We start from the raw sequence: 24,072 nt of genomic DNA, 5'->3' as shown, positions 1-24,072 counted from the left end.
ACATTCAATAAGGAAATAAGTCTATATGAAGACACCTTTAACAGATCTCTATCTTTCTTTGGAATTACAGTAATTAAAGCATTAGAACAAGATTCTGGTAACTCATAGTGTTCAGTCACTTGTTGTAATACCTCCCCAAACACCGAGGTAAATCCTCATAAAAAACTTTATAAAATTCTACCGAAAACCCATCATTACCTGGTGACATCATTAGGCATTTCCATCATAGCGGTTTTAATTTCTAGGTCTGTAAACAGAGCTTCCAAATCTATAATATTCTCTTCATCTAATGCTGGTAACTTTAATGTAGATAAAAAAGAATCAATCGATCCATTATCCTGTCTCCCCTCAGAAGTATACAATTTTTTATAAAATTAATAAAACTGTTCATTGATTCCCTGAGGTTCATAAGTAACTGTTGAATTCTTTTTAACAGCATTAATAACCCTGGAAGTCTGCTCCTTCTTTAACTGCCAAGCAAGTACTTTTTGCACCTTCTCACCCTACTCATAATATCGTTGTTTAGTTCGATTAAGTAAACATTCAAATTGATAGGTCTGTAACGTATTATATCGCAGTTTCAATCTAGTCAAAGCTACTTTCTGATCTTCTGTCACTCCCTTCTGAAATTCCTTCTCCAGTTCATCAATCTGCTTTTCTAATTTAAGACTTTCAGCCATATACCCTTCCTTAACTTTAGTAGCATAACTAATTATTTGTCCTCTTAAATAAGCTTTTAACGCATCCCATAATACAAAACAACTTTTAACTGAATTAGTATTTTCAGTTAAGAAAAAAATCAATATGTTTCTTAACAAAAGCAACAAACTCAGGTTTTTTCAACAACATTGTATTAAACCTCCATCTATAGGATGAACGTACCACCTCCGAACTTTCATAAGAAAAAAATAATAAAGAATGATCTGATATAACTCTACTCTTATAGTCTGCCTGCAATACCTTTCCTTGTAAATGTGACAATATTTTTTAAAAATCTATTCTAGAAAAGGTATCATGTCGGGAAGAATGAAAAGAGAAATCTTTCTCTGTTGGGTTAATGCTTCTCCAAATATCTACCAAATTTAAGTCTTTGATTAAAGCCCCAATTTGTATCACCATCTTTGATTTGGTTTATCCTTTTCTGTGTGTATACATTGCTGCACTTTTTAAAATTTAAACTAATTTTTGTCCAGTGACACTGGTTGAGAATATGAACACTTTCCTGATCTGCATCCAGAAAGTGTGAGTTTCTAATCGATAAAGATAGCACAGTTGGCATAGTGGTTCGCTCAACACCTTAACAGTGCCAGCTATTGGGACTGGATCAGAGTTCGAATCCCGCACTGTCTGTACAGAGTTCGTACTTTCTCCCCGTGTCTGCATGGGTTTTCTCCAGGGGCTCCAGTTTTCTCCCACACTTCAAAGCATACTGGGAGTATGGTTAATGGGGTGTAAATCGGGAAACATGGTCTCATGAGCTAAAATGGCCTGTTACCATGCTGTATGTCTAAATTTTTAAAATGTAATTTAATCTCAAATGAAGTAAATTATGAAATTGTTTTGAAAAAGTCCTAAAGCCCTATTATCTCGTGCAATCTTCAATCTAACTTAAATGCAAAATATAGCAACCATATTAAATCCTGTCCAAAAGTTTATTTGAGTTATCCCTTTTTGACAATCAGTAATTCATTTGATTATTGTAACAAGCACCCAAAGGAATCTTCATAAATAAATTTGATTCTGCGCTCATTTATATTGTAGAAGCAGAGGTGTGGTAGTCCTATGAATGGCTGGTGCAGGCTGGACACACCTCCCGAAACTGATCCTATTCATAGCCCTTTGCATGCTCCCCAGTCCACTCTGCCTTGATCAGTCAATGAGGTTGAAGGCTGTTCCATTCCATTGTTAATAAAAGCCAATCAGTTTCACAACTTTTGTGATTATTGATGGTGCATCAAGGTAGAAACATTCCAAACAGCAGAATGTTCAATTTTACAAGAAATATCAATGTCCAGTAACATTATTGAAATACAAGATACACTTGATAGGAACATTAATTTTTTTTATTTGAAACTACACATATGATTCTAACACTTTTCACTGAAAAGCATTCAAATTAAATGTTCCTGCTACTTGTTCTTCATCAGAAGTCAACACAAGGTTTTATTTAATTGTCAATAATTATATCATAAAAACACTTTCAACCCAAGCAATTCTTTCAGTATCCAATATATCTTAATTTACTCCTTTAATCTGAGCCAGAAAGAGTTCAACAATTCTTCGTCCAGTTACATCCAAGGCATGTTCCCTCCTCCACCAAATAGTGGCAGCACATTTTACAGTAATCTCCGAAGTTAAGAGAGACCCAACTTCTCCCCATTTCAGGATCCACTGACATCTTTGTAATAATGTTGTAAACTTTTGGTGAACATATTTCATGTAGGTGTACCCTTATCCTTGTTATTTTGTGCCACTGCCACAGGAAATTTGCTGTGATTGAGTCGTGAGGACTCTTGCAGTGTGCAGTGAGAGATGGGTGGAAATTTCACACTTGTACTTGGAAGACAGAAGGACTGGACTGATTCCTGCTGGCACAGATCAGACGCCCGCTGTTGGACCATCCGTGAACATAACTGGAGACGTGGGACTGCAAACTGCAGCAAACAAGGCAAATCTTGACAGGTCAGGAATCATCGACAGATGCAGAGGGGTGGTCAATGTTCTGGGTCATCAGGATTTTGGAGGAACAATCTGGACCTTAAACATCTCTGCTGCCGGAGGGAGGGTTCACTGATTGCAGGAAGAAGCGGTGTCAAATGACTGGGAGGTTTTTGCTGATGTCTTTGGAGGATGGTTGGTGGTCTTGAGGAGCTTTGATTCCTGGATTGTGGTGGTGATCATTGGGAGTGTCATTAACAGTGGGAGCAAACAGCAGGTGACAATCCCACCAAAAACAGCAGCGAACCATTGTGATGTTCAAAATATATTTATATGGGTACATGGATCAGAGGGATATGGGCCAACACAGGAAAATAGGATCAGCCTGGTCAGCATTGAAAAGATGGGCCAAAGGACCTGTTTCTATGTTGCAGAACTCTCCGACTATGACCATATTTTATGTGAACAAGCTTGATAAACTCAGTTGGATCAAACTCTGGTTTTCATGAAGATATCTGTAGGTTTGGTGTGCTGAGTTCATTTGATTGAATTTCACTTGCAAGTCGCAACAAGCAGCTGATAACAATATCTTTCGCTTTTGTAGTTTCCATATTTTGCTCTCGTGATATCTGCATGCTAATCTGGTCGACGTTATTCATGATAAATTCTGATTCAATTATTTTTGTTGGTGATGCACTGCTCACCATGCTGTCCATGATGTACTGCTTGTAGAGTTCCATAACTTTCTGCTCGAGATAGTCATTGAGGACAGAGTTGGTGAGAGGCTGAGAGTGTTGAATGATGCTTTTGTACTTTGCACTGCTTTCACACCAGCAGGATGTATCACTATTGCGGAGCTTGTTGGGGAACTCTGACAGTTTGGGAGACTCTGGTGATGGAATTTCCAGAGAGTACAAGAACGGGCCCATATTGTCCTCGAGGCTACTTTGAGATATCAGGCCAGATGTTCCTGAATCAATTGGCAACACGTGATCTCCTGCAATCTGCAGGTCATTGTAATTGTCACAAATACTTTTGCAGCAGGAGGGAACAAAATAAGTTTCCTTGCTCACTCCAGAACTTCCTGGGATATCCACGACCAGAGACTTCTGCTTGGCAATCAGAGTCACCTTGGCAGCCTGCAACAGTGGTGTTGCTTTCTTTTCCCGTTCACTCGATCTGAAGGAGCTGCCAAAAGATTTGCACTTTTCAAGAAGCGACAAAGCCACACTTGATGAATCAGAATGAGGGCAATGCAGGAAGTTTTCGACTGAATTCAGCTCATGACCCATGTCATCATATAATGGGCTTGGTTCCCTCTGCTCACTCCTGTCTTCCCTTGGGTACTCATTCCAATAAGGGATTCCACAGATGAAGCCTTCACTTAACATGTCTGTTTGGGACCAAGGGAGAGGAAAGTAAATCACACATTTCATGGAAGTCGAATTTTGCAAGCTGACTGCTAACTTGAAAAAGGTATTCTGCTATTGAATTCTGGTCCTAAACCTCCTCAGGGTTAATTACCTTCAGTTCACACAAGGCTTTCAAAAGACCTTTGATACAGTTTGTTACGAGCCCAAAGGACTCAAAAACCAACATCAGCACAAATTCACTTATATTTAACTTATTATTATTAACTTAACCCCCTTCTAGTTCTAAATGCACATGTATGTAATGTTTATGTGTTCAGGGAAGTTCTTTTTCACTGTCCCATCATTCACTTTTCACTTCTCCAAGTTCACTGGTATTAGGCAATCTTCCATGCTGTGCACAGAATTTAACATTTATGATCTTCACCAGTCTCTGGTGCTTTAACTTAAATGGTTACCACTCAGGAAGGTCTTTGTTGGTTTCAGTGATATATTCATTGTTCTTTGGACACACAAAAACTGATCTCCTTCAATCAGCCACTGAAGTGTTTTGTCGATAAAACTTTCCCTCTCTTGGGTTTTGAAAAAGATAACCTCTTTTTCCTATGTTACCACAAAGAGTAATTTTTCCCCTATTTCAGGAGAAACGCATCAATTAGCCACAGCTTCTGCAATTGACTACAGAGATTTTGGGTCAGTAGGCTGAACTCGGAACTCAAAACCCATTTTCAAATGGGGATTTTACCAAGTCTCTCAATTTGCAGGCTTTGCCACCAAACACACTCTCACTCTCACTCTCTTTCATCCCCCACCCCCACTATGGATGAATTCCTCCATTTGCAAAAACACCTGGCCCTTGCTGAAACAATAAAAGACCTCTCAGTTCTTGAGTCTGGACACTGTATAAACATGCTGTCCAATTAACATATACTGGTGAAAACCCTTCCCAAAAGCACTTCCATTGTCTCTGTAAAACACTGGAGACTTGAAGGTTCCACCTGCACAGGTTTTTTCATTCCAAATCAGATGTTTGTTTGTGAAATGTAACTGAGATCTCTGTGACGTGTGACCTAAACTAACTCCCCACAATCTATACCTTTGTAAGATATATGTTATCCTAATCTTATTAACTTATTCTGTAACAAGTCCCACTTCAGAACTTAATGTACAAAGTTGGAGCATATAAGATTAAGGATAATATACATGTATGGATCAAAAGTTGGTTGGCAGAGAGAAAGCTGAGAGTTAAAACATTGCTTCAATTTTTTGGCTGGCAAGTGGTTGCAAATGAGATACCATAGGGATCATTGCTTTGATCCCAGCTATTCTCTCTGGAGATCAATGGTATGAAGAAAAACACAAATTTAATATTTATGCATATATCACTCATCACTTTTTTTGTATTTAATAAAAGCAATGAGTCAGCAGGGAGATTGAACAACAAAAATTTTGCACTCAATGTCACCAAAACTAAAGAGCTGATGCTTGATTTCAGGTAGGGAAAACCAGAGGTGTATGATCCAGTGATCATTGGGGGACTAGGGTGGAGAGGGTGAGCAAATTTAAGTTCTTGGGGGGGTCACTATCTTGGAGCCAACACACTAATGGCATTGTGAAAAAAGCATGTCAGCGCCTCTACTTCTTCAGGAGTTTGTGGAGGTTTGGTATGACACCAGAAACCCCCGCAAATTTCTACAAAGGTGTGGTGGAAAGTGTGCTGACCAGCTGCATCATGGTCTGGTATGGGGACACAAATACCCCTGAGTGTAAAACTCTCCAAAAGGTAGTGGACGCAGACCAGGACATCACAGGCAAAACCATCCCCACCATCCAGATCATCTACAGGGAACACTCCCATCTGAGAGCAGCAGCAACCATCGAAGACCCAATCACCCAGCACGCACTCTGTTCTCGCTGCTGCCATCAGGGGAGAGGTATAGGTGCCACAAGACTCACACCACCAGGAACAGCTGCTACCCCTCCACCATCAGACTCCTCAACGACAAACTCAATCAGGGACTCATTTAAAAACTCTAACTTTTGAACTTTATTATTTGTTTTTTTTCTCTCTCTATATTGCACAGTTGATTACATTTGACTGTTTAGATGTGTACATTGTGTACACTTTTTCAAACTACAAATTAGTGGTAATTATCCCTGGTTCACAGGAAAAAAAAATCTCAGGGTGTATGTAATGTCATGTAGGCACTCTGACAATAAATCTGAAATCTGAATCTGACCCAAAACCAAATGGAGTTAGAGGTTATGAAGTGAATTCAGTATTTTTTTTTAATTAAATTTTTTATTTTTCACACCATAAATCACATTAGCCATGATATACACTTTTTCTTTTTCACACATATACAGTGACTTTTTCTCCCCCCCCCCTCCTCCCAAGCCACCCCCCCCCACCCTCCCCCCCCCCCCTCTCATCCATTTTAGGTATACAATCTAGGTTGCATTAAACCAGTCAGACAATGTTGTCATTCAACAAAAATACACCAGAAATTCTACTGAGTCCATTCTTTTCTTTCCTTCTCCTTCCATCAACTTAGGTAATGTTTGTCCCCGGTAGGTTTTCGCTATTGTATTTAATGTAAGGCTCCCATATTTGTTCAAATATTTCAATATTATTTCTTAAACTATATGTTATTTTTTCTAATGGAATACATTTATTCATTTCTATATACCATTGTTGTATTTTCAAATTATCTTCCAATTTCCAGGTTGACATAATACATTTTTTTGCTACGGCTAGGGCTATCTTAACAAATCTTTTTTGTGCATCCTCCAAATCAATTCCAAATTCTTTGTTTTTTATGTTACTTAGGAGAAAGATCTCTGGATTCTTTGGTATATTGTTTTCTGTTATTTTATTTAATATCCGATTGAGATCATCCCAAAATTTTTCTACTCTCTCACATGTCCAGATTGCATGAATTGTTGTTCCCATTTCTTTTTTACATCAAAAACATCTATCAGATACTGTTGGGTCCCATTTATTTAACTTTTGCGGTGTAATGTATAGTCTGTGTAACCAATTATATTCAAGGAAATTTAGGCAAGATTTGAATGGACAAACATATGGCATGGCCAAGGATGGTGAATGAAGAGAGTAACCATTCAGGCAAGCAAAACACAAAAAGCAGACAATGGTGAAAAATTCTGACATGTTAATAGCCTTGATCTCCTTGTACATTCTTAACAAACAATTGAGAATTCAACTGGCTCTTTAGTGCTCTTCATTTCAAAAGGTTTTCAAAACAGGAGTAAGGGAATCTCACGATCATCTGGAGTGTTGTGTGCTGGATTGATTTCCTGACTTTAGAGATTATTCCGTTTTATCGATAGAGATCAATAAATTCTCACTTTTCTGATTCCTGTGGTGTCAGAACAGTTGTGTCAAGAGAAATTGCATCAATTTGGTCATTATACAGAAGAGTCCAGAAGAACAAAAGATTTTATTAGAGCAAAAAAAATTGAGTTCAAGAGAAAAGTATTCATTTGGATGGTGAACCTGTGGAATTCTCACCCATCAAAGATTGTAGAGAACATGTAGCTAAATGTATTTAAGCAGGAAAAGATTTCTGGAAATAAAAGATATCAAGCACTCTAGGGACAAAGACCAAAAAATGTGGCATTGAGATTTTTTTTTTTAATTTAGAGATACAGAATGTAACGGGCCCTTCCAGCCTTCGAGTCCACGCCACCCAAATAAACCTGTGGCCAATTAACCGGCTATCCCTGTCCATCTTTTGAAGACAGGAGGAAACCAGAGCACCCAAGGGAAACCCACGCAGACACAGGGAGAATGTACAACCTCCTTACAGACAGCTCTGGATTTGAACCCGGGGCGCTGGCGTGGCGCTAGCCGCTCTGCGAACCGCGCCACCTGGAGGATCAATCATTCTGGACGAATGACAGAGCAGGCTCAAGGGGCTGAATGGCTGACTCCGTTTTATATTTTTAGTTATATTTCTTGCCCATGTTCCACTTAAAACAGCAACTGTAAAACATTCTAAGATTTCCTCAACATCAACCTCAAACATTATTTCCCCAAAGTTACAAAAACAACATACTTCTGATCATGAAAGAGCAAAAATAAATTGGGAAGAAGGAATTGAGACCATATTGAGGAACTAAATGAGTTCTATTGTGTGTATGAATCAATTATAACAATTTTGAATACACATTTTTCTGCCATAATCTCAGGACACAATGAAGTGCTTAAGTAAATGTCATATTTTACTCTTCTGTAGTGATTGCTGAAATGTGACAGTCAATTTTCAGACGGCATGGTACCCAAAATGTAATGGTTCACACGTAGTCTATGATTCAGTGCTCATGGAGAATTATTAGCTACAACATCAAGGAAGAACTCCCCAGCCCAACATTGACAAGCGGTGGCTCCTGAATGACAGCCCCGCTGCATCAGAGCGCTTCCTCGTCGCCTTGCACTACAGTGCGGGGCGAGTTTACGGCATTCTCAACAGGGAGGTTGAGTAGCCAGATGTTGTGGTCCATGTAGGGACCAATGATGTGGGTAGGAAGGGTAAGGAGGTCCTGCAAGGAGAGTTCAGGGAGTTAGATGCTAGGTTGAAGGACAGGACCTCCAGGGTGGTGATCTCAGGATTTCTACCTGTGCTACATGCCAGTGAGGTTAGAAATAGGAGGATAATGCAGCTTAATATGAGGCTAAAGACATGGTGTGGGGTGTGGGGAGGGGTTGAGGATTCTGGATCATTGAGTTCTCTTGCAGGGAAGGTGGGATCTGTTCCGACATGATGGTTTGCATCTGAATGAGATGGGGACTAATATCCACGTGGGAAGGTTTTCTAGTGCTGCTCCAGGGGGATTTAAACTAGATTTTCAGGGGGATGGAAATCAGAGTGCCAGAGGAGATAGAGGAGTGGACCAGGAAATAGATCATGTGAAAATTGCATGCACCATTAGAAGTCAAGGGGTTTATGGTTACTTATCAATCTTACTTATTATGATCTTATATATGTTGATTAAATAAAATGTTAAATAAAATAGAAGTCAGGGGGTTGGACATGGTGGAAATGTTCTCAGGTGCATATATTTCAATGCAAGGAGTATTATAGCAAAGGCAGACAAGCTTAGAGTGTGGATTGACACATGGAATTATGATGTTGTGGCCATTAGTAAAACTTGGCTGCAGGAGGGGCAGGACTGGCAGCTCAATGTTCCTGTCTTCTGTTGCTTCAAACGCGATAGAATGGTGGAGAGGGTGGGTGAAAGGAGTAGGAGTGGTTTTGTTTATCAAGGAAAATATTGTAGCTGTGCTCAGGCAGGACGGACCAGAGGGCTCATCTACTGAGGTTTTATGGGTGGAGCTGAGGAACGGAAAAGGTATGACCACACTCATGGTTGTAATATCGAACGCCCAATAGTCAACGAGAATTGAAGGAGCAAATCTGTAGAGAGGTAGCAGACAGCTCCAAGAAACATAAAGTTGCGATAGAAGATTTTAACTTTCCAATATTGACTGGGACTTCCATGCCATAAAAGGGCAGGATGGCCTGGAGCTTGTCAAATGTGTTCAGGAAAGTTTTTTTAAATCAATATGTAGAGGTACCAACAAGAGGGAGTGCAATACTGGATCCCCTATTAGGGAATGAGACAAGACAGGTGACAGAAGTATGTGTCGGGGAACATTTTGAGTTCAGTGATCATACTGCCATTAGTTTCATGTTTGAAGATGGATAGGTCAGGGCCTCAGACTGAGATTCTAAATTGGAGAAAGACCAATTTTGAGGAAATGAGAAAGGATCTAGAATGTATGGATTGTTTTCTGGTAAGGATGTGCAAGGTAAGTGGAAGACCTTCAAAGGTGAAATTTTGAGAGTTCAAAGTTTGTATGCTCTTGTCAGGATTAAAGGCAAGGTTAGAAGGCTTAGGGAACCTTGGTTTTCGAGGGATATTGGGGATTTGGTTCAGAAGAAGAGAGAGGTGTATAACAGGTTTAGGCAACATAGAGCAAATGAGGTACCTGAAGAGTATAAAAAATGCAAGAAAAACCTCAAGGAAGAAATCATGAAGACAAAAAAAAGACAAGGTTGCCTTGGCTGACAATGTGAAGGAAAATCCTAAGGGTTTCTACAGGTATATTAAGAGCAAAAGGATAGTAAGGAACAAAATTAGTCTGCTTGACAATCAAGGTAGTTGGCTATGCATGGAACCAAAAGAGATAGAGAAAGATCTTAAATTATTTTTTTTTAAATCAATGTTCACTCAGAAAACTGGAACAGTCGAGCAAAGTAAGGAAAACAAGCAGTGAGGTCATGGTATCTATACAGATTAAAGAAGAGGAGGTTCTTACTGTAATAAAATCTGACAAGATATTCCCTCGGACCTTGAGGGAGGCTAGTGTAGAAATGCAGGGGCTCTAGCAGAAATATTTAAAATGTCCTTAGTCATGGGTGTGGTGCCGGAGGATTGGAAGGAAACTCACATTGTTCCATTATTTTTAAAAGGCTCCAAAAGTAACCCTGGAAATTATAGGCCAGTGAGCCTGACGTCAGTAGTACGTAAAGTATTGGAAGGCTTATACAAGTATTTGGATATACAAGTATTTGGATCGCCAGGGATTGATTAGGGATAGTCAACATGGCTTTGTGTGTGGGAGGTCGTGTTCATAGAGTTGTTTGAGGAGGTTGCCTGGAAATCTGATGAAATTTGATGTTGTCTACATGGACTTTAGTAAGGCCATTGACAAGGTCCCACGTGGGAGATGAGTCAGGAACGTGCAGACGCTCGGTATTCATGGTGAAGAAGTAAACTTGATTTGACAATGGCTGGACGGGGGAAGCCAGAGTGTAATGGTGGATGATTCCTTCTCAAACTGGATGCCTGTGACTAGTAGTGCACCTTAGGGATCAGGGCTGGGGCCATTGTTGTTGTCATCTATATCAATGATCTAGATAATAATGTGGTAAGTTGGATCAGCAAGTTTGCAGATGACATTAAGATTGGAGATGTAATGGACAGCAAAGAAGGTTTTCAAAGATTGCAAAGGGATATGGGCCATCTAGAAAACTGGGCTGAAAAATGGCAGATGGAATTTAATGCAGACAAGTTTGAGGTGATGTATTTTGGAAGGACAAACCAAGAAAGGGCATCGACAGTAAATGGTAGGGCACTGAGGAGTGCATTAGAACAGAGAGATCTAAGAATAATGATGCATAATTCCCTGAAAGTGACATCACAGTGTGACGGGTTATATTACATTTTATATAATATATAAATATGTTTTTAAAAGAGATTGTCGGGTGTGGGGAATTAGTGTCGGTCACTTCACAAGCAGATGGTAAAATGTCACAAAAGAGATCTCATTTAAATTGCAAGTTTTGCTGAAAGTGAGACATTGAGACCCTGAATGCCTTTGCAAAGACAATAAAAACTGCTTTGGCAAAGAACTTAATAGAAGATGCAAATGGAACAGAATGTTGATCATGTACCAGGAAGAGGCTGATAAGATCTTTCAAAGACTGGGTCTGGAGCCTAAGATGGGACACACTAGGCTTTTTCAGGTGCATTCTATGGTAAGAATGTGCCTGAAGAAGCAGAAGCGGCCCTTTAAATTGCTATTCAGGTGGCAGCGTTTTAAGTGCAACGCTGGCCACCTGAAGGACACAGCTGAACAGGACATGGCTCTGAGCACACTCCGGCTCCTGCCCAGTGTCAGCTGTGATCAGCAGCCTGACCCTTTAACATCCACTTTCAGCCAGCTGCATTCAGGTGGCTGGGGGAGCCGCTGAGCTGATTATCCGTCTAGGAGGAGGGTTACATAGCTCTCCTCAAGAGTCCCTCCTGCACATTCAGGTGGTCTCAAAACAGCCACATATTGTAAGGTAAAACATCATGAGATGGGAATGTACGGGGCAGTAACAAGATGTGAATGCATCCTTGTACTTACAAGATAAGAGAGACATTGATGGATTGAGAGGCAGGAAGCTAGCAGGGAAAGGATAGCAACAGTTTTAGTCATTGGACAAGTAATGATATGATGATGTTCTAAGCACATATCCAAGGGTATAAAAAATCACCATTTTGCTGATAACGGCAGAATGCATTCTCCGACTAACCTGGTTGGTCGCAAGTGTTACAATCCGGTAATAAAGAACAAAGAACCCTGATTTCGACTCAGCCTGGTGTTTGTCTCACTCATTCATGAACAAAGCAGACCTAACAATTTTCCCTAAACCTGCGGCTTTACATTGGCCACCTGAAAATGCCTGCTGATTCTTTAGAGAGAGAGAGAGAGAGAGAGAGAGAGAGAGAGAGTTCTGCAGTGGCTTTTAAGGTATCCAGTGAGCAACAAATCTCTCTCTTTGAAACCAACAAGAACCTCCTTGAGCAGTAACCATCTAACTTTAAACACCAGAGCTTGGTGAAAATTCATAAATGTTGAATTCTGTGCACAGTATCAAAATTCCCCGTGTGGTGGTACACCACCGGCCTACTGCAGGGGGCAACCTCTGTACCTGCAGGAGTGTAAGGGGACAGGACAACGCCTGGCCGGCTGACAATCAGTCGGCCTGAATAGATCAAGCCCCACCCAGTCAGGTGTCAACCACCCTCCAGGATATAAGCCTGCCGAGGCCTCACACTGAGTTGCTGCAGCCACAGGCAGCCTGGCTCTGTGGAGGTTTTTGTGGATTAAAGCCTGTTGTTCAGTCTTTACCTTGAGTGTGTTTGATTCTGTCTAACAACGCACCGCACCCTGATACCTGTGAACTTGGAGGAGTGAGAAGTGAGATTGGACTGTGAATCAAAGAACTTTCCTGAACATTACATACATGTGCACTTAGAATTAGAAGAGGATTATGTCACATTAAGTTAATAGTAATAAGTTAAAGTTTAATCCTGTTTTCCTGTTTAAAGATAATTAAAAGCAATTTTTGTTTAAATAACCATTTGTCTTGGTGAATTTTGATTGCTGCTGGGTTTTGGGGTCCTCCAGATTTGTATCAACAGGTAGATAGGGTTGTAAAAAGAGCTTTTGGCATATTGGTCTTCATAATATCATCATGGTAAAGCTGTTCAAGACATTGGTGAGGCCAAATTTGGAGTATTGCATGCAGTTTTGGTCACCTAACTACAGGACAGATATCAATAAGATAGAATGTGGGCAGAGAAGATTTACTAGGATGTTGCCTGGACTCCAGGAACTGAGTTACAGGGAAAGGTTAAACAGGTTAGGACTTTATTCCCTGGGGCATAGAAAAATGAGGGGAGATCTGATAGATGTATTTAAAATTATGAGGGGAAAGGCAGAGTAAATATAGGTAAGCTTTTTTCCACTGAGGTTAGGCGAAATACAAACTAGAGGATATTTTAAGAGTGAAAGGGGAAACTCACACAGAAGAGGTTGGAGTATAGAATGAGCTACCAGAAGAAGTGGTGAATACAGACTTAATTTTAACAATTAAGAAGAATTTGGACAAGTACATGGATGGAAGAGGAGTGGAGGGTTATGGGCTGGGTGCAGGTCAGTGGGGCTAGGCAGAAAAATGGTTCAGCACAGACTAGAAGGATAGAAGCAGTCTGTTTCTGTGCTGCAATGCATTCAGGTTCTATCGTTGTAAGTGTATGGGCATCTGCTGCTTCTGTAAATAAGTAACATTTTCCTTGCTCGTAAAGAAACATATTTGTTCTCAGATCAGATCCTATTTATTATCCTGTAATAAAATAGACATGTAATATTGCACAAAATTGCTTTTAGCCTGTCAAAAGGCTTCTCCAGTCACACAGATAAATCTCAGACAAAGACTGGGTTTCCCTGATGAGGAATAGTCACAGAGTTTATCTGTGCAAAGTGAAGGGAGGAATGTTTAGGAAGACATTAGGGGTAAGTTTTTCTGCAGAGAGTTGTGGCTGCCTGGAATGCCTTGCCAGCGGTGGTAGTGGAAGGTGGAACAATATGGGCATTTAAAAGACTCAGACAAGAACGTGGATGAAAGAGAATTAGAGGGTTATGAGGCAGGAAGGTTTCAGTATTTATTTTTTATCAGTCTATATAGTTGGCACAACATCGTGGGCAGAAGGGCCTGTACTGTGTTGTATGTTCTATGTTCTATATTCCATGTCAGGGTACACTGTACAAATGAGTGCTTGATAGTCAGTGCACACTCTGTGAGCTGAAGGGCCTGTTTCCAAGCTTTATGGCTCTTTGTGTCCCTGAAATATAAATTAATCCTTGCACCAATTTAATTTAGACATACAGCACGGTAACAGACTCTTTCAGCCCACGAGGCCTTGCTGCCCAATTTAAACCCAATTAACCTACTGCCGTGGAATGTTTCGAATGGTGGGAGGAAACCGGGACCCCTGGGGAAAACCCGTTCAAACACGGGGAGAACGTCCTTGCAGTCGGTGCGAGATTCAAACCCATGGCCCGATCACTGGCACTATAAAGGCGTTGTGCTAATTGCTACACTAATTGCCTCGTATTTTTCTTCTGTCAAATTTGACATCGTCCTTTAAAGTGTGTCCTTTTGGTAGCCTGAGAGGAATTGTTTCAGGGCTTTAGATATTGGAGTATTGAATGTCAGAATATGGCAAACAGTGAAGGACCAATTACAGTTTATGTGCTACATATAAATGCTTCCAATGTAAAATGTACACCAGCATCTTGATGTCTAAAGAGAAAGGAATTTATCGCCTACCAATATTTTTAAAAATACACAAACTTATAATGTTTGGATTAGGGAAGAACATGATGAACATTCATTAGATGAATTAACAATCACAATTTCCAATTTCCACTTTGGGTTGTACTTTTAATTTCAAAAATAATGATGCAACACAGCGGAAGGCCCTTCTGACCCATGAAACCCGTGTCATCTAATTAACCCAGCAACCCCGTACATTTCAAAGAAAAATGATCTCGACACATTTTGACAAAAAGAATGTGTAAAATGCAAAAAACGAACTTATTCGTACTTTAACCCCTCTGTGGTATGAATTTGTTATTAAGTGTGTACAAAGGTATCTGATACTGGCCAGGCCAATAGATTAGAGTTGTCCATATTGACATGAATGGAGTTGATAATCCTTTTCACAGATTGATGTGGCCATGATAACCTATTGCAGGCCATTGGCGCCACAGAAGTATCCCTACATCAATTCACAGTGTAGCTAGTTTTTGTGATGTTGTCTACTTTTGAACAAAGTTGGATTATTCTCCCACGTTCAATTACTTACTAATGGAAAGGAAGGAGCATTTTGGAATAGTGCATTATTTTTGGAAATATCCCAAAGCATTCACACATTAAATAGCAAAGTCCAGTGACTTGTATGATGCATGCAAAAGACTTTTTAACTTGCAAGTCAGTGTAGAATCTTGAACAGAACAAATCTCAACATCTATCTTGAGAATTTCTGATTAATTTCAGAGCTGGGCACTTGAGTGAGAATTACATGTCTAATTTGCCCAAAGGAATCGGTTCCTGAATTAGTTATGAGGCCAGTGTTGACCTGAAGCAAGGAGTCACACACCACTTTTGACTCGTGACACTTTACCAACTGCTTTAACTGAAATCAAATCTCAAGTATGCCATTTCACTTTATGAAATGAACAAAAAATTGGTGGGCAATATTGCTATTTTCAATTGATCCAAAATGCCGTAAAATAATACTGCAGAATACTCCAATTTATTTGATAGACTTTCTCCCAGGAATTTGAGAAATTGCTTCAAATTGTTTTTCTCTCATGCCATAAAAATCTGGTAGAAAAAAAACTTTTTAAGCAAGTATGTACAATTGAAGCCTTTTTGCCCCTTTGTATGGCTGGGAAGTTTGGGGGAATTAAAAAAAAAATTGACATAGAACATGACAGCACAGAACAGGCCCTTTGGCCTTCAATGTTGTGCTGACCTATATATTCCTACCTCACCAAAAAAACTAAGCCCTTCCTACCTAATAACCATCTATTTTTCATTCTTCCATGTGCTGGTCTAAGAGTCTCTTTAATGCCCCTAATATTGCAGCTTCCACCACCCCTAGCAAGGCATTCCATGCATCCGTAACTCTCCATGTTTAAAGAATTGCCCCTGATGTCTCCTCTAAGCCTTCCTCCCTTCATTTTGTACAGATGTCTTCTGGTGTTTGCTACTCCCACTCTGGGAAACAGAGGCTGGCTGTCCACCCTATCTATGTTTCACAGAATCTTGTAGGCATGAGGGTATGAGAACACAACAACAATTATGAAGATCGTAAATACATCTTATGACAGATTCATTGTCGGATGCTTTTTAGAATTGATTAGTGCTGTTTTAAGTATTTGGATTCAAAATCAAAGTACTGCTGGTTTCAAAATATTGCAAAAGAGATTCTCTTGACAGAAATAACTTAAATCGAGGAGTAATTCTAAACATCATCTGCAACAAAGTGAAAATAATTTGGTTGTTATCGAAATATTAATTAACTGTGTGCCAACTTTCATTGAAACTGAATTGTGTGCAGCTAGACTGGTTTGAACGCTTGATTCCTTGTGAATCTGATCTTGTAGTTTAGAATCCATAAACACAGAAATGATGAAATTACTGATCACTGAGAAGGCTGGTACTGATATAATGTAAAAAGACACCGAAATGCTGGAAATCCGATATCCCCTTCTCAAAGACTGAATCCTCAAAATGCATTTTGGTGTGTTTTTACTACAATCAGAGTGACTGCAGACTTTTGTGTTTTTGCTGACCTAATGTTGCCGTTGCCAATGGAAGAAAGCTGACATTAGATCATAACAAAATGAAAATATCTCTGAGCTTTTCAATTGTTCGACAAAGAGTTCCAGACATTCAATTAAAGCACATTTTGCAAACAAATTTAAACCAATCAGAAAAATTAAAATGACTTTCTCACCTTTAAGTGGAGTGAAAGATTCTCTGTCTGTAAAGTCGTGCTGAAGTTGTTCCTCAGTGAGAGGAACCTGAAAGTTCAGTTGTTCATAAATATGTGTCCCAAAGAGGAAGTTAACAGGAACGTGAACTGTGGTACATTTTTGAAGATGACATCTTGAACAGAAATGGCTGAACGCTGACTGATTTTTACATTCTGATGCTCTCTCCCTGTGCAATACAAAATAGTAAAATACAGATGCACAAAAAGCTGCATAAATGAATCCTCAATTGAGGAAATTTTGGAAGATAATGAAAAATGTGCTTTTCCCCCAAAGCCACACCTTTGAGAAGTCCTGAGAATGCAGGCTACAAAACCCAAATCATCCCTATCCTTTTGTTCTCATTGATTTCGCACAGCAGCTGAGACTCACGATATGGCCATCAGGTATCAGAAATTTGCTCCAACAGACTTCTCAAATCCTAACCCAAAAAGTGAGAAATAGGAATAAAGTTTGTTCTCACAAAACTTGTGTAAAAAAAGAAATGAACAACTCATGTTTCTTTATGCAAGTGCAGATGACAAATCAATACCTTCATTCCCCATAATAGTTTCCCCTGCCCTTCTTCCTGATATCCATTTCAGTTTTGCCGTTCTCGGTTTTATTTTGGTGCAGAAGCTCTTGCATTGTTGAAGAAACAATATTTGCTACCTCAAAGTGATCTTTGATTGTGATTTGTTGTTGCTTTCTAAAACTTTGCCTTCCATTTATCTGGAAATGTTGCAATCCTCTTAAATTAGCCCGACTTTAACTTCCTTACTTAAGGTGGATGAATTCATTCTCTGGTGGACTCGTCAGTTGAATGAATGTTGATTGAGAATTTTGAAACCATTCTTTCATCTTGCCAGCTACCAGCTAATCTTTTAATCCAATTTCCCAATCAGTCTTCACCAAGCTGCCCTTCGTGCTTTCTGCAAATAGTATGTTTTTCTTACACCTCAAGATTCTGTCTAGTTCTTTCTCTCAAAGTGCAATATTTAAAAAAAAACATGGTATGTGAATTTTTTTCCCCCTGGGGTTCCTTTGTACGATTAACAAAATATCACTGCTTCACCACACGAGATGGTTCAAGAACTTTTTTTTCCATACTGTATTGTTATGAGCCCAGAGGACACCAAAACCCAGCAGCAATAGAAATTCACCAAGACAAGTGGTTACTTAAACACGAGTTGCTTTAAACATCAAAACAGGATCAAACTTTAACTTATTACTATTAATTTAACCTAACTTAACCCCCTTCTAATTCTAAGTGCACATGTATGTAGTGTGTGTGTAAGTTCAGAAAAGTTCAATGAATCACAGTCTAATCTCACTTATTCCTCCAAGTTCACTGGTATCAGGCAATTCTTATACTGTGCACCAAATTTAACATTTATGAATTTCACCAGACTTTGGTGCTTGAAAGATAAATAGTTACTGCTCAGAAAGGTTCTTGTTGGTTTTCAGAGAGAGATTTGTTGCTCGTTGGACACCCACAACTGATCCCTTCCAAACAGCCACTTCAGTGTCTTGCTGAAGAAACTTGCCCATCAGGGTTTTCCAGATGATAACCTCTTTCTTTCAGGTCACCACAGAATTCCTTTCTGTTTCCCTTATTTTAAGTGAAACATTACACAGCCAGCCATCTCCTCTTGTAAGGGCTTTGAACAGGGTGAACTAAAAACTCACAACCATTCTTCAAAATAGGGTTTTTGGACAAGCTTGCCAGCTTGTCATGTTCCAGTCCATTAACACTTACTTGTGAAGTCCTTATAGGCATCCTTCAAAGTTTTTGCAAAGGCACTCAGAGCCTGGACTATCTGGCTGGAGCAGAACACTGGCATTTTAAATGAGATCTGTTTAGAAGTGTTTGTATCTGTGTGTGACTTAACTAAAATACCGGCCACAATTTATCTCCTTTAAAACATATCTATATACAATATAAAATATAACATAAACTGTCCCAATCACTTCAGCTTTTATTTTTTTTAATTATTTATGTTTCTCCATTTCAGACAGTAAATTTTTGCTCCCTTGTTATCCAGTATATACATCCATTTTAATTCCTGTTCCTCATAGCTGAGATAATTTGTCACTGTTGTCTTGTGTCATCTGTTACCATGACCAAGCGTGCAGCTCACTCTTCCGTTCAACTGTTGCTCAAACTGCAGATATTTGGGGAGCTATTTTTAGCTGAGGATCATGTCTGTCTGCACTGACTTACCATCCACACCACTCCATTATTTGAGGTTGATGCTCACTTGATAGTGAACTGTTTTATTAGCTAAGACTTTGAGCAGTTTGAATAATTTAGTTTAGAAATTTACTCGCAATGCTATTTATCTTTCATTTATCCTATTGTGATTTTCTAGAAAATTAAGCATTTTTTTGAGTCACTTTTGCATCCAGGTGCACAGTATGACTTTATTCTTCCATAAAGTTCACCTGCATTGAAGGGGACTTAAAGACAACCCCATTCCCCCAATACATTAGGCCCTTTCAAACTGCCGTGTAAAATGGGGTTAAGCGGACAATTTGCCCGGTTAGCACCCCAGTTACGCAGCAGTTGGAAAACATCCAAGCGGGTCTACCTTGTCGGAACCCAACCGGAAAGATAGTCCAAGAACCCAGTTAAACTTACCTAGGTCGCGTCCACAGGTGATTTGTACAGGAAAATGGCCAACCGCTTATTGCAGTGACGTCAGCACTTGCATGTATGTGTCACCGGGCAGCCAGCCTCTGAACATCCAGCAATACTTCCAGTGAGTACGTGATGCATCATTGCAGGGGCGGGATCCCCCTGCAATTTAAAAGGTGCCTCCAGCACCTTTGCCCCAGTAATCATACCCAGGTTGCAGGAGGGCCACCCAGGTGCTACAATTTCAAAGGGACTATTGATAGATTGGGAGCGCTGTCAAGTAAATTCCAGACTAATTTGCATGTTTTAGCATTCCACTTACACCTGTCAATCTGCCAACCAAATCTCCCACAACACTTCTGATTCCTGCAATTCCACCAAATATTATTCTGAGATGCAGTCTCTGTTTCCATATTACTGCAGTCTCAGAGGGTTTCCTGAAGCCTGATGCACTGACATCAGATCAGACACAAGCAAAGTTGCCAATGAGGCAAAACAATAATTACCATCCAACCTGTTGCACCCAATTAACCACCCAATTAAAGGCACTGGAATTTCTGGGCCCCAGCATATTAGCTGTCAATGTGGTTTCTAAACATTAACAACAGTTCACGTAGAATGTTGACCTTCAAAGTAGCTGTCCATATTACTGTACTGTGTGGACAGTTACTTCAATTTGACAACAGAAACACTTCAGAACCAGCCTTTTCACTTGGTAAAAAGTGTTCCCATATTTTAGGGATAATTTCAGAACTGCAAATAAAAAAATCCAAAGACATAAGGACCAAAAACTGAACACTTCTCCAATTGGACTTAACTGAAAATTAATTTAGTTTATTTTATTAACATAGCACATTTAAAACAACTCACATTGACCAAAATGCTGTACAGATCATAAATTACATCTTAACTTAAGCAGCTATTTAAGGTGCAGTTTAAAATGGGTCCCAAGGTTTAGAATTGTACCAATCAACAATCACTTCAAAATGCTTGTGAGTAAAGCTCTAGCTTCAGTCTGGATTTAAGAGTTAAAGGAATTTGAAATAAATTTGTGAAAGTAAATCTTAGCAGCTAAAATGCTAAGAAAAAAAATCCATAAATGAAAGGGTCAGTTAGACCTTACACCTTCAAAGCCTCACACAACTTTCATTGTTTATCTCAACAGGATCACAGAAATTAAACTCCACCACGGTCTGTTATTTGAGTTATGTAAGTTCGCTGCCAACAAAAGTACAAAATCATGTTTTTGTTTTATTGAGCAAACCTTTGACAAAAATTGACAATATTTGTTTTTATGTATTTTGCATTTATTTTGTCAATTATTTTCTCACAAATTCCATTAGAGTCTATTTTAAATCCATTTCTCAAGTCAAGTTTAATGTCATCTGATTGTACAAGTACATCCCGATGAAACAGTGTTCTATGGTCCTCGGTGCAAAACATACAGACACACAACCAGACATAACACATACAGACAAACAATACATATGCAGGGCAAGTAATTCAGCCATACAAATAAATATTGTTTCATGAATATGAGAGTCTCAGATGGTTAGTGTCAGCATTCTCACTGCCCGTGGGACGAAACTGTTCCTCATCCTGCTGGTGCTGGCTCTAAGACTCCTATGTCTCTACCCCGACGGGGGCAGCTGAAAGATGCTGTGTGCGGGGTGGAAGGGGTCCTCAATGATTTTTCACGCCCGCTACAGGTATCGATCCTGGTAGATCACATCGATGGGGGGAGGGAGACTCCAGTGATACCCTCTGCCACTCTTATGGTCTTAAGGATTGATCTCTGATCAATTTCTCCTCAGCAACCACATTACACTGTGAGGCAGCCGGCCAGGATACTCTCGATAGAGCCCCTATAGAAGGTTGACATAATGGTGGCCAGTAGCCTTACCCATTTCAATATTTTCAGGAAATGCAGTCACTGTTCCGCCTTCCTGACAAGTGAGGAGATGTTGAGTGTCCACGATAGGTCAATAGTTAAATGAACTCAAGAAACCTCGAGCTCTCTACTACAGAATTGTTGATGCGTGGTGGAGGATGGTCATTCCTGGTCCTCCTGAAGTCCACGATCTTCTCAAGTTGTTACTCTTGCACCATTTCACGAGGTTTTCCACCTCTTCTCTGTAGTGCAACTCATCGTTGTTGCTGATGAGGCCAACTACTGTTATTGTCACCTGCAAACTTGATGACACTGTTGGAGCTGGTGATGCATTCGTGAGTCAGTAGCACAGGGTTGGTACCATACTATTTTCTGCCCTAGGCCGCCCTGAGCACGGGGAGTGAGTGTTGGCCAGGCTGAGCAGGGCGGGTGGGGGAGGGGGTGGGTGAGACCGGTCTAAGCAGTGGGAGGGAGGGCTGACTGAGCTGAGCGATGGATGCAATGCCTGATGTGATGTTTGTTTTCAACAGTGCTATCTTTGTATTCTCATTCAGGGAAAAAATGAAGTTAAACATGACATTTTCCTTTTCAGATGATAGTTTCAAGTTCCTCTTCACTTTCAAATAATTGATGTTTTAATTTTTGACTGGGAGAACACAAATTTTAAGATTGAAACAAAAACTGGTGGAAATCCATAGGTGTGTGGCACTAAGTTACTACTTCAGGTGACTAGCCCGTCAGAAATGTACGGAGAGAAAATAATTATGCTTCAAGCTGTGGAAGTTTTAGATTTGAATTTAAAAATATCTCTGATAGGTTGGGTGATATTATAGTGACTGCAAGGTGTGATCAGCAAGGAAGGAAGAAGGAAGGTGAGCTCCAACAAAGTCTTTCATTCAACAAAATTCTTGGAGCGTGTTCTTGTGATAATAAATGCTCTGCTTCATTGGAGAGTACAGTACAAGTTAACTTAGCAGTTAAACAAAAAATAACGCTGTGATTGTCGTTTAATATTAAAAGTGTTGGAGAAATTAGGCAGCTGCATTAGCATTCTTTATGGCAAAGATACATAAGCAAAGTTTCGGTTCTGAACCCATCATCAAGGTATAAGTAAAGAGTAGACGGGGACCTAAATAGGGAGGGTGAGGAGTTCAGGCCCACAGGCAAGAGGATATGGGAGGGCAGAAGAGGAAAATGATGGAACATAATAGGGGGAGAAGATAGCTCTCTGAATGGAGAACGAACAGGCTAGATGAAAGGAGAGCAATGGACAGGGACAGAAAATGAGAGAGAGCAAGTCAGGGAAAGAGCCTAATGGAAGTCAATGTTAGTGCCATCTGGGTGGAGAGTGCCCAGACGGAATACTAGGTGTTGTCCCTCCATTTTGCGGGTGGCTTTAGTTTGGCAGTGCACGAGGCCGTGGACAGACATGTCGTCGTGGGAGTGGAGCACTGAATTGAAATGATTGGCCACTAGGAAGTCACCACTGCCGCAGCGGACAGAGCGAAGGTGCTCAACGAAACGATCTCCCAGTCTGCGTCCAGTCTGTTCGACGAAGAGGAGGCAACAATAGATGCAGCAGATGACCTCTGCAGATTCACCAGTGAAGTGTTGCTTCACTTGGAAGGACTGTTTGGGGTCCCAAATGGTGGTGAGGGAGGAGATGTGGGTGCAAGTGCAGCTTCTCTTCCAGTCACAGGGGTATGTGCCAAGTGGGCAACTGGTGGGAAGGGGTGAGGGAGTTAAGGAGGAAGTTGTCCCTGTGGGAGGTGGAAAGGGAAAGATGTATCTGGTGGTGGATCACTTTCGAGATGGCGGAAATTTTAAAGGATAATATCTGGTATGCGGAGGCTAGTGGGGTGGTATGTGAGGATAAGGTGAATGTAATTGCAGAGGGGGACAAGGCAGTTGTGCTGGAAATAGAGATTAGTTGATGGTGTTGGAGTTATTTTAACAACTTTCTCAGTCTGAGCACTGTACCATGTTATATGTGGATGGTAGTGGAACATGTGGCTGCCCTCTCTGTCTGGAATATTGTGGATTGTGGATGGTCGTGTGTCCTCTCTGTCTTAAACTTATTCGAAAGTCGCATTACCTGCCAATCAAGGTTGGACTCTGCACACCCATTAGTGCACACCTTGCCATTGGCTCATTTAAATTACTTAGGGTCATCATTGGTTAGACGCCAAGCTCAAAATTGTGTAAAAAATCAATGTGTAGCACATTTCCTTTTCTCTGCCTCGTGGTCCAAGCCCCGGACATTGCTCCACACCAAGTCGCTACTGTGGACATTGCTGGAAGAGTCACAGGAAAGGTGTGCAGCACAGTTGAGCTGAGTCATAGTGCTACAATAAATCAGTGCTCGCAGAGTGAGCTGCACCCCTTTTGGAACAGGGAACCGGCAGTGTGTTTGAAAGTCCTTGTCTGTAGAGTGTGCACATGAGTGTGTAGAAGATAGGCAGCCACTGGTATCAGAGGCCAACCTGGAATGTCTATATAGTTGTTTAGTAGTCAAGTAATTAAATATCATTTGACGTCAGGGGCATATCTAGGGTATAGCAGGCATGGCACTTGCTCAGGGCTCCGCTTGAAGTGGGGGGGGATGCCACTT

The 24,072-nt window shown here is 40.4% G+C and overlaps 1 protein-coding gene across 1 annotated transcript; it reads right to left on the bottom strand.

Annotated features, from left to right (window-relative positions):
* Nucleotides 1–1,589: 1,589 nt before the first annotated feature.
* Nucleotides 1,590–17,088, bottom strand: LOC138739852 (TLR adapter interacting with SLC15A4 on the lysosome-like). The gene is made up of 2 exons (XM_069892388.1): nucleotides 16,917–17,088; nucleotides 1,590–4,051 (listed from the first exon to the last, which is right to left on the bottom strand). Exon 2 carries the CDS (start codon nucleotides 4,047–4,049, stop codon nucleotides 3,162–3,164), a length of 888 nt encoding a protein of 295 aa, XP_069748489.1. The 5' UTR covers nucleotides 4,050–4,051; nucleotides 16,917–17,088; the 3' UTR covers nucleotides 1,590–3,161.
* Nucleotides 17,089–24,072: the final 6,984 nt, after the last annotated feature.

The sequence above is a fragment of the Narcine bancroftii genome, chromosome 7, assembly GCF_036971445.1.
Source record: "Narcine bancroftii isolate sNarBan1 chromosome 7, sNarBan1.hap1, whole genome shotgun sequence".
Taxonomy (NCBI): domain Eukaryota; kingdom Metazoa; phylum Chordata; class Chondrichthyes; order Torpediniformes; family Narcinidae; genus Narcine; species Narcine bancroftii.
The sequence above is the reverse complement of the archived record's forward strand: the minus strand, read 5'-3'. Positions and strand labels throughout refer to the sequence as shown.